The sequence below is a fragment of the Larus michahellis genome, chromosome 6 (assembly GCF_964199755.1).
Source record: "Larus michahellis chromosome 6, bLarMic1.1, whole genome shotgun sequence".
In the NCBI taxonomy this organism is placed as follows: Eukaryota; Metazoa; Chordata; class Aves; order Charadriiformes; family Laridae; genus Larus; species Larus michahellis.
The window spans coordinates 14,929,975-14,941,282 of record NC_133901.1 but is presented as its reverse complement, the minus strand read 5'-3'; the positions used below and the strand labels follow the sequence as shown (position 1 = coordinate 14,941,282).

Sequence of the window (11,308 nt, the reverse complement as noted above, 5' to 3'; positions counted from 1 at the left end):
ATGGCATCTCGCAGTGTGACTGCGTCACACTGGGAGGAGGATAATGAAGAGCCGAGATCAGATGTGGAGCAGACACTGCAGCTGGGCTTCGGTGAGCTGGTGTGCCACCTCCATGCAAGCCCCTGCCATGGCAATGGTGGCGGGAAGCTGAGGGACCCCTGCCCGGCACTCCTAGTCCTTCTGGGTCCACAAAGTGGCGGTGATGGCGGTGTCCCTTCTGAGCTGAGTGACAAACACCACCGCGACAGCCTGTGGAGGAGGAGAAACGTCTGGGAGGGGTTGGTGGGCAGGGGAGAAGACGGGCAGGAATTCAGATGTGCCCTGCTCAGCTCAGGCAGGAGCCGAGTTCACGTTCTGCCATTTTACACCCCGAGTAAGACCGCCCAGACCCGTGCTTGGCCACGAGACGGAGTCTGCCTCCCGGAGTGCCCGTTTTGGGGTGGGAAGCAGGGACGAGCTGCGAGGTGCCTTTAGGTGCCGACAGGCTAAACACACACGAGCCATAAGGCAGCTGTGGTGACAAACTGACTCATATCCAGGGGGATGGTACCCAAGGCAAAGAACCGCCGAGATTAGCCAGCAAAAGCCCCAGCAAAGGCGTGCTGCGGGGAGTCGCAGTGCTGGTTTGGAGTCTGGGATAGCGCTGTGCCACCCGGCATCATCCTGAACACATGCGAAATAAAGAGATTGAAATGCCAGATTAAGTAGATTATGCTTTCCATACCTAAAATTAGGGGTATAGCTAAAATGACCAAGCATTCCTCCAGCCCTAAGGTTAAGTGTTCAGTTTGTTATGCCACTAATTGGAAATATGCTGCTTCAGCATCCAGGTGTGTGAAGCTGCTTTCACACTGAAGCTGCTCTAAAGGCAGAGACTTTGGGTAACGCACAATTAATGAGCTCAGATTCTGGAATGATCCGCATTCACTATCGGATCAGAGATGGGACTCCAGTAATCCATGCGGATGTAAACGTCTGGTAACGGGATTCCAGATTTTCATGCACCAAATATCCTAATTTTGAGTCATTACGCGTCAATGGACTGAGCAAGAAGCTCAAAGGCACAGTAAGGAATTAAGTCATGACCATCAGGTGCATCAATTACAGGCACTGAGAAATGTAACTGATGTAAAACTGCACTGTAAAGACGTGCCAGGAATTACAACAGGCAGCCTCTGGCACATCCAGCTGTTGTTTTATTTGCCTTTAGAAAAATGGGAATTTTTTGCCATATACAGGACAGAGAGGAAAAAAAAAAAAGCATTTAATGTAAGGTGCAACAAGAGACTCCACTCTAAAAAGAAAGACTCTCAGTCTGGTGGCATTAATTTAATGAAATGGTAACTTCTTGATGTGTTTGGTTATTGACGTCTAGAGATCACAAGAGTCTCCACACCAAACACCACGCACAAAGGAATCCGACTGGGACAAAACCTTTGGACGGGCACCGCAGTCACACTGACCCTGCCGCCACTGTCAGGTACTTTTCTGGCACGCACAAAGCCATTCACGCAGGTGTTTTCAAATCATTTAACAGCATTCAAACCCCTGTCCTGGTGAGGACAAGGAAGTGGTGTTACCAGGAAGCACAGAGGAGCTGCTTTAGAATAACCACCACAGTTCCCAGAGAAGATTTCTCATCTTTTTCTGAGCATTGTCCTGCGGTGGGTTATGCTGCAGGGTGGAAGAAACTGCGGTTGGGGGGACATGCCTGGCAGAGGAATCCTGCAGCCCCAGGGCTGGCTCCACACCTGTGCCCAGGGTAGGGGGTCCCAAGGCAGGAGAGAAGCCTCAGCATCACCCTGTGGCACAGGGCAGCTGTACGAGTCTCACGTGGGCCACATCTGCCTTGGGAGCAGGGAAGAGCCCTTCCCCAAAAGAACATCCTTCCCCCTTTCCTAGAATATTGTCCAGTGGGTTCAGCGCTCTGGCTTTCTCTCTGCTGTGGACAGAAACAGGAGTGCTGCAGGTGAGTTTTGGCTTCACAGAGCTAAACCGAGAAAAACCTGGCATCTTTCCTTATTCAGTACCTCAAACAAATGGATGGGGAGAGGAGAGGGAGGCAGAAGCCGACTGAAGAGGCATCTCCAAGTCGCAGGCCATGCGTGGGGCTGCCCTGCCCTCTGCCGGGCTGCTTCCACCGCCCACCCTGCCTGCAGCCTGCCTGCAACGCCTCTGCCATGGCCACTCCTGCCTCCAGCGCTCAGGCATCTTCCTGGGCCAGAGCCCTGAAGCAGAAGTGAAGCGGCAATTAAGTTCCTAAAGCAATGAGGAAGGTCGTTGTCATTAAACCAGACACCACCATCACTTAAGACTCCCTGCAGGCATAAAAGGCTAGTGGGACCTCCTGTGACAAGGGCTGCTCCAAACGGCCATTCCTGCCCTGAGCGCTTCCATCTGCCCCCTTTGCTCCTCTTAGACTTAAAAACTTGTTTTCACACCTCATGTGTCTCTCCAGGAGAGAAAAATCTCTCCAGGACGCGGCTGCAGCAACACATGCACATTTCCACCCCAGAGGCAACAGCTGGTAAACCATTAGGAAGCACCGTATTAAAAAACCCCCCTGGACAGCGGGGCAGGGCAAGGCATTGCCCCCGAGAGCCAGCCCGGGCCACCAGGAGCCAGCCCAGCACTCGCCAGCCCCACAGCGGCCGCTTTAGCCGGGCTCCCTGCAGCGGGCCCTTGGCCGCCGCTACATCACGGTTCGTCACCGGGGTCGAACGCAGCGTCCGCGTCCCTAGTTGCACCGCTGCCATGGCGGAGCCGGGCGCAGGCACCGCAGCTCCCCAGCGGAGAGGCAAAAAGCGGTGGCTGCGCTACCTCGATAGCGCTGGGTAAGCCCGGCAATGCCATTCCCTCGCCGCCGGAAAGCACAGGAGGCAGTAGCGGGCGCGCAAGAGCCTGCCCCTGTCCTGCGGGACGCGGAACGGCTTCTCCAGCCTCTGGGCCCTCCGTGGGGCCCCTCCGGCCTCCGACAGGCCCCCCGGGCCTCTGTGGGTCCCCCGCGAGGTCCCTCCGGCCTCGGCTGGGCCCCTGACGGCCGCCCCTCCGGCCTCTGCGGGGCCTCTCCCTAAAGGGAGACGGGCCTGTCGCCCTCCACGACCGTCCAGGGCTCGGCTCGGGGCTTTCTGGGAGGGAAAACTCCCCGCCTGGCCGGGGGCGGGCCGGCACAGGCCCGGCCCCAGCGGGGAGGAGGCGGCGGAGGGCTGGGCGGCCGTTCCCGCCTCCCTCAGGCGGCGCCGCGCATGCGCGCGCCCCGCCGCCTGCCCGTCCCTCCCCTCCGTTTCGCGGGGGCGGGGGGGGCGCTCCCCGGCAGCCAATAGGGAGGCGGCGCCGGGCGCGCGGGCCGGGCGCATTTCCGGCGCGGGGTGTGTGTCCCGATGGCTGCTGGGGGCCCTCGGCGCCCTCCTCGCCGCCGCTCGCCGTCCCGCGCCGCCCGAGGGCCTTTCGCCGGAGGGGGAAACCTTTGGGCTCTGGAAAGTACCTTTGGAAGTTTGGGTCCTGTGAAGGGAAGTCAGCCTGGTAGAAGCTGAAGGAAGTTTCAAGCCGCGGTTCTGTGTGTTCTTTCCTCAGCACTTGTGCGCCTGCGGACGATCGTGCCGAGTCTGAGGCAAAAAAGAGGAGGACAGGTATTGCACGGTACAGAAGTCTTGAATGTGCCTGGTTTTTCTGAGGTTTCGTCTGTCTGAGAGAACTCTGGCTTCTGTGCTTGTTTTTACTTGAAAAGTAAAATTGCAAGTTGACGTATTTTTCTAATACTGCTGCTTTTCTGTGCAGGTATCACATGGGTGGATGTTTGCTGCCCAGAGCCATCTCAGGGCGATGTTGTGACCAGGTAGAGTCTCTTTTCATCACGGTTCTTGTTTCTTTTGGCACTGTGTGCGTGTCTCTTTCTGTGCCTGTTCTTCTCCCCGCTTTAAAGCCTAGCGCTCTCTTTAGCCGTGCGGCACTGTTGTGTGCTGGAATTGTCCGTGGTTCACCTGAGCTCGAGGGGAGAGAAGGAAAGAAAGGAACTGAGAGTGTAGGATGGGTTCCAGTGAAAGGAACGTTTTCTTGCCTTTTTTTGTGGATTTAACTACCAAGGGAAGTCATTTGATGAAGCTTGTGATACCGACTCTTACCACGCTGGACTGAAAGTGGAGAATACTGTGAGAGTCTGTTGTAGGTCTCCCTCCTGGAAAAGGTCTCCCTGCCCTTGTCTTTGGTGACAAGGCAAATTCTTGGTTTTGAAGAAGGCACATGTGTACGGACAACTTTACTGTCTGTGTGTTTGCTCTTCAGAGTTTGCGTGGTTTTACTGGTAATCCTCTCCAAATGGGGACAGTCACTCTCTTGACTAGCCTATAGGAGGCAAGTAAATATCCTGTAGGTGTCCCATTTTTAGTTCCCTGTGCTGGTCTTAGTTCCCGTAAGCTAACTGTATTTGGCTGCAGGTAGAGTTGCGGGTGTTCATGTTATACCTTGCAGTGTAAGCCCTAGCACGCAGCATTTATCCCCAGTAGATCCCAGAGCACTTGACAGAGGAAGTGCTGGTTGCTTCCCTGTTTTCCAAATAATGAAACTGATCAAGAGAAACCAAAGGAGTCTTGCACAGGGAGGTGGGAAGGAATTTACAAAGCCTCCAGCGCTTCCTTCTATGCCAGTCTCGCTGCTCCGAAAAGAACCGTGCTGGAAGCTGAGACGCTGTTGTCACAGGGGTGCAACCGAGGCTGTAGTCAGCAGGAGCCTTGAAAAAGCATTTCTTGTCCAGAAGGTGAATTCTTGAGAATTCCGTGGGACAGTACAGGTCCACAGCTCACTGCTCTCTCTCTTTCTCTCTCCCGCTCCTCGCAGGGGCTCCCCACCAGCAGAAGATACTCTGCAACAGGATGGACCTGGTGAGGCCAAAAAGTCACCTGCCTGTGAGGTGGAAGAAAAGAAACCGCCAAGGCTGCAGAAAAGAGCAGAAGGCTTTACTCCACTCACAGAGGTACTGTAGCTGACAGGCTGTTAGACAAAACTGAAGGCTGTGAAACAGCTGCAAGGAACTCCATTTGTTATAGGTGGTTCTTCAGGCTTTTTGAAATCTGAAGAACTTGCATTTAAGCTGTTAGGGAGTGTCTGCAGCTGTGACTTCCCAGTGCAAAGGTCAGCACTAAAGCTGGTTCGAAGGATTTAAAGGATTTAAGCATTTTATGCTCCACGCACTCCTTGAGTTGTGCTCCAACCTAAGGGTTGGTGGGTCTTCTGCTACTCGGACAAAAATGAGTCCAGGTTTAACAGCAGTCTCCCAGAGCAGTGCTGACCCGATTCCTACAGTTATATGGGATCTGCCTCTCAACCTGTCCTAGCATGAAGATAGAACTTGAAACAGAAGCTTTTACTGCTCCGTGGTGTTGCCTTGCTTGTGGGGGACCTGAGCATCTTGCGTACGTCCTCGGGATGTCACCGAGCCGCGGATGCGCTCTGGGCACGGTTGCACTGCGTGTAGCAGTGGTCACAGGAGTTCACTTAGTTACGCTATGCAACAGGGAGTGGGAGTTGAGGTTCCCCTGCTTGTCTGAATGTTGGCTGCTCTTATTCTTGGGAGTTGCCGTCTGATCGAGCGTCCCCTTTTTTGCCTCTTGAGGATTGACTTGGAAAGGGCTAGCAAGTCCAGAGTTTACAATGTCTGCAGAGTGATGCTCAGTACAAGGAAAACCAGGGGTTTTCTTATCCTGCTAGCCCACATTCAACCGAGAAGAAGATGCTCTTGCAGTTCAGAGTATTTTATTCTAACAGACCCAGTGGTTTATTTGCGTTCCTTAAGCAGACTTGGATGGAAACGTCCAAATGACAACCAGTTGCATGCACAGCCTGGACTCCCGATTGCCTGACTGCAGTGTAGCTGCCTCGGTTTCCCCCTTTGCTGGTACTTCAGCTCCCTTGAAGTTCCCCCCACCCTCACATTCTTTCAGGCTCCTGACGTAGCTGCCTTGGTGTGGAGAATGCCTGCTGCGGTTGCCTTAAACCTCAGCGTTGCGAGGGCTGCAGCATCGCATGGGAAAGGCATTTGCTGTGTGTTTGCTCGTCCCTGCGTTTTATCTCAGCTTCCTTGGTGAAAACAAATTGAGGCAAACCTGGGCCCTGAAGTTCCAAGTTGGGATGCTGACACCAACCAACCAACCAAAAAGTGCAATTGCTAACCTAGCCGAAAGCCGGCAAAGGCAGTTGCTCTGTCACCTGAGCTTCATTTCCAGGCCGTGTTTGAGTTGCAAGCTGCCCACAGGTTGGCATGCTCGATGCTCTGTTGCACAAGTCCTTCCCCATTTAATTGTCCATTTCAGGCCATGGAGAGAGAGGTCGTTGCCGCATTAGGCAAAGGTGAGCCAGAGGAGATCCTGAGCAGTGCCTTCAAACTAAGGGTCACGCGCCAGGACGTCCACACCCTAAGGAAGCTTTGCTGGCTAAATGATGAGGTAAAAGTAGCTGCAGCACAGGGATCTTGTAATGGAGCGTTTCTTTCAAAATGCCCCTTCAGCGTGTACACAAGTCTTTGCGAAGTTATTTGATGACCTGCACTGCAGAGCCTAGAAATCTCTGTGCAGTTGTTATTTTAGGTACTGAAGGGTCCGGTGCTTCTGGCAGTTCCTTTACTTGTATTGTGCAGCTTCCAGGAGTTAGTGTAGGTTCTTGGAGTGGGTGGCAGGTGTTTTTATCAAGCTGCAGATGTAACCAAGTGGGAAATTCTCACAACAAAAGCTGACAGCTGAGGCTGGAGTTCTCTCAGCTGCGTACTTCAGGGTGGCCAGAAAAGACATCTTGCTGTGCTTTTCATTTGGTGAGCTAGTGTCTTATTTCACATCTCAAGCTTACTCTTTATGGTACAGGTCATCAATTTCTACATGATTCTTGTGATGGAAAGAAGTAAGAGGGAAGGATATCCATCAGTCCACGCTTTTAGTTCGTTCTTTTACGAAAAACTTGCTTCTGGGGGCTACAAAGCTGTAGGAAGATGGACCAGGCGTGTGGATCTCTTCAACAAGGACATCATCTTAGTGCCCATTAACTTGCGTTTGCACTGGACGCTAGCGGTGAGTCAAACGGGCTTGTTATTTAGAACTGGCTGGGGAGAAAAAGCTAGCAAGAAAAGTCATTGAGGTTTGTGCAGCACAAGGTGGTGCTTTGTCTAACAGTCACCTTTGAATAACAGGTCATAGACACCAGAAAGAAGACCGTCAAATACTACGACTCCCTGGGACAAGGAGGGGACAAGATTTGTGAGACTTTGCTGTAAGTAACTGCTCAGTCAGTGCTTTTGTGTTGTGAATGAGGAGAACGTTTTGGGATTTTGCCCCTGTGACACGGCTGCAAGTTTCCACATGTCTTGTAGATAACAAACCAGAAATCTTGGCTTCGCTTGCTGCGAGTTGTCTGACAGTGACTCCTTCCCTAGTCTCACGTCATCCCCTCCACCCAGCGTCTTGGATGCCTGGGTTCTGCCACCTTCCCCCTATAGCACAGACAAAGACATGGTAGCCCCATGGCACATGGGCACCAACTTAGTTAGTGATCAATAAAACCCTCCTGCCATTCATCTTCCTGTGATGTTTCAGCAGCTCTTTTTTTCTCGGCCTGAATTACAACGATGAAGAGTGATTTTTTTTTTTTTTCTTTTGTTTTAAACAGCAAATACCTGCAAGAGGAGAGCCATGAAAAAAGAAACATGGAGCTGAATGTTTCGGAGTGGACTGTTCACAGCATGGAGCCACACGTAAGCGAACACTACTTGCACTTGAAATGTGAACTAGAACTCCTTGTCACGAAGCTCTTAACGCTTTCTCATAAGGCCAGGACTTTAGAGAACAGCCATAAGCATCTTCTTCTGGTACCACATGGGGCTGCAAGTGGACCAGGAAACCATGCTGGGATGAAATCTTTGCGCAGTGCCTCTCCTTGCTGGCTGAATACTTTCTTTTTTTTTTTTTTTTTAATTGCTCTGCCACGTGAAGGTGAATTTGGCTTTGCCCCCATTTCACAAGTCAAATTTCAAGTCTCTTTAGCAGTTGTCAGAGAACGTGGGCTGCTTGTTTGCAGCCCAGATCCTGGCACGTGACAAAGCAAGGGGTTGGGCTGATGTTTCTCAGCAAGTTAATAGTAAAAAGCAGCACCTAAAGATTCAGTTTAAGGGATGTCACTTCAGAAAGACACTGTAGAAAGCTCCAGACACCTTGCAGGGAGGAAGCCTGCTGTCCCTTATCAGCCTGCCAGGAATTTGGCTTGTAACATCCGAGCGTAGGAAGCCGAGGGGAGGGATGATGTGCAGTTCCTGGGGTCTGTTCCTTGTGTTGGGGAGCGGTTACTGGGGATGGTGCAAGTTCAGGAGTGTCTGGTTAGGGTATTTTTGGTAATGGGTGCTGCTTCCAAGTTGCTTTTCCTTGAAGATAGAGGCAAATTCACCATCTTCTTTGCATTCGTTAGGAAATCCCTCAGCAATCAAACGGAAGCGACTGCGGCGTTTTCATCTGCAAATACGCAGATTACATCTCGAGAGAGAAACTGATGACCTTTACACAGGTGAGTGAAGGTTCTAAACAGCTCCAGCCCCTTTCGCACAGAGACAAGAGCCAGGGAAGTTACGCAGCGGCTGAGGTGTCTGCTCCCAGTGAGATTCCTCTTGGGGGAGATACTGCAGCCAGGGGGTTTGTGGGATCTGGCCTTTGGATCTTTGGGAGAAATGGGTCTCAGCCTTTGACCAATGCAGACACTGGTTCTTTTCCAAGGCAGTGCTCTTCTATGAACGTGCTTGCAAGCTGTTGTGTGGTCAAGGAGATCTGGGTTTGGTGGCATGTCACCCTCTTAGGAGCTGTGTGGGTGAAAGCCAGGCTGTACCCGAAGGGCAAGTGATGACAGTTCTTAAAAGGAATTTCATAGTAAAGAATTAAGTGGGTGTTTCTGCGTATTTTGTGTCTCTTTCTGCCATGAGGTGTATTTCATGGAGTTTTCTTTTCTTTTCAGACCCACATGCCTTACTTCCGTAAGAAGATGGTCTGGGAAATACTCCACCAAGAGCTGCTGTGACACCTGCACTACAGGAGTAACCCTGGGGTCACCTTTGGGTGACCAACTCTTTTTCTAGTTACTTTTTTAATACTTTGTTGTTGTTGTTGTTAGAAATTTTTCTCTGTAGGTTAAGGAAAACATTTTTCTCTGTAGGTTAAGAAGTAGTGGTTAAGATTGTTTTTCCCCCCCACCCACCCCACCTGCCCCTATTTTGGAGACAGTAACTCTCTTTGAAATTAGCTAACACACCTTAAGTGCAAGCTGGAAAGGTTGGTGTCACCTGGGCAAGGAAATGGTTAACAACAAATGCTGTGAACTTCCATCGCAGAGAGGGCTGCTCACACCTCGCAGCGCACATGGCCACCTTATGGACGAATGGGACTCATCTGGTGGTGGTGACATTGCACGAGTGGAACTTCTCTCACAGCACACGTGGTCACGTTATGGACAAATGGGACTCATCTGGTGGTAGCAACAGTTGTGTGAGCTGAACTTCTCATCCCAACAAGAAGGTGCTGAACTACTGTTTCCTCAAAGAGAGTTTTCTTCTGTTTCTGGAGTAATCTGCCATCTACTTGATGCCTACAAGTGGACTTGTGATGACCATCAGAAGAAAGCATTTACCATCTTTTGATTTGCAAGAGAACCCCCTGTGGTTGGGTTTGGTTTGGTTTTTTTCTGTCTCCAGGGAGTTCTGTAATGTGAAAAGAGAAGTATTTATTTATTTTTGTTGAAATATATATTTAAATTATTTAAAGAGCCTTACTGGAATGAAACTTGATCTGGTAAGGAGAGTGGTTTATTTTTTTTTGTCATTGAAAATAAGGTTGACGTATCAATGTGGGTTTTAGCTCACTGACAGTCTATGGAGGAAGAAGACTCTGGCCAGGCTGGGTATCAGAGCACCAGAACCTCCAAGCGATTGTCCCAAAATGCTGAAGGGACAACCAGGACGTTGTTCAGCAGCGAGAATCCCAGTAACAGCCAAGTAGGAGATTATTGCTGCTCTGCCGCAGGCGCTGCCTCCAGGCGTCTGCCCAATGAAGAGCTTGTGTCGATCCTTGCTCTGTTACGCTCAGACCCAGCTAGATCAGTTTAAACATGGCGTTTCCCCCTTTCTTTCATTTCCCTCCCCCCCCCTAGTTTACGCTCCGGAGCTGGAGTGGGATTTCAGGTCTTTCCTTGACCATCGCAGAGGAAAAATTGCCCAAGAGGTGGTTTGGAAGCCCCGTGTTGGAACGCTTGTACAAATGACCGTGTGGTGTTGTTTCTGTAATGGCAGTTACCATCATGTGAGGTGATTCCTGCCCGGTGATGCGGTCTCTCCTCTCCTCGTCTTCGGGGGGAAAGCTGGTGATTTTGGGGCCATGCCCTCTGTCGCCGTGGGTGGGATCAGCCTTCCCGGGCTGCTCCTCGCCTGAAGGTCTGCTCTCCTGGGCCGGCTGACGCGGTGGTTTGGCTGTGGTGCGGGTCAGCAGCTGCATCGCTCTCTGCTTTCAAAGTGATGAGCTTAATCCGTCCCCAAATCAGAGGAGGTTCTCCAAAGGAAGGACTATTACAAAGGCAATGTGTCGCGGCTTGTCCCTCCATGAGATACTTCATCTTCCCGGGCTCCCGGAGGACGTGGAAGATTTTAGCTGTTTATTACTGCTAGGACGCAGTAGCTGAATGCTTGAAGTGTCCTTTCCCCTTCCCTTGGGTTCTCGCTGTCTGGGGGATGCAGTTTTGAGGCTGACCCTGTGCTCTGCTGAGTACAAAAGCAGAATCTGGGGTTTTTTTTGGGAAAAAGCCCAAAGAACCAGAAAACAAGCCCTGCAGAGGGGCGAGTGGGGTAAGGACACTGCCCAGGTCCTCCTGGGCCCCCCCCGTTAAGCAGAGGGGGCTCGGGGGTGTGATGGAAGGAGCAGGGTGATGCTGCTGTGAACACCTTACCTGGTGCCTTCTCTGTCCTCTCCGTGACCCGCCAAGGACTTGTGTGGAGTAAACCCCGTCGGGGGACACCTGCTGCTGGTCGCTTGGCAGCGCTTGTGGCTGCTGAAAGCCTCTGTGTATGAGGCGGTGGGGAAATTGTACGCGTAGCAGCCGCCGTCCCCTCTGTCTCCGTGGCTCTGGCCCTTCAGCCGGGGCTCGTGTCCTTGTGCCCCAAGGCGGTTCCCTGAGAGCAGCCCCTGGGGAGCAACAGCCTGTTAACACTGTGCTCTGGGTGAGCAGTTGTGTGGGAGCTGGGCCTCGCTTCTCCTTAGGAAATGGCCTTTTGGAGATGACGCGCTTGCTCTTTTTCGTGCTG

At 51.9% G+C, this 11,308-nt stretch overlaps 1 protein-coding gene across 1 annotated transcript; it reads left to right on the top strand.

Moving 5' to 3' along the window:
- LOC141745348 (sentrin-specific protease 2-like) lies at positions 1–9,790 on the top strand. Its single transcript, XM_074593025.1, has 12 exons — positions 1–251; positions 994–1,066; positions 1,903–1,969; positions 3,574–3,639; positions 3,778–3,835; positions 4,834–4,969; positions 6,306–6,437; positions 6,849–7,052; positions 7,172–7,251; positions 7,648–7,732; positions 8,440–8,535; positions 8,977–9,790. The coding sequence occupies exons 1-12, from the start codon at positions 1–3 to the stop codon at positions 9,037–9,039; spliced, it is 1,311 nt and encodes a 436-aa protein (XP_074449126.1). The 3' UTR covers positions 9,040–9,790.
- Positions 9,791–11,308: the final 1,518 nt, after the last annotated feature.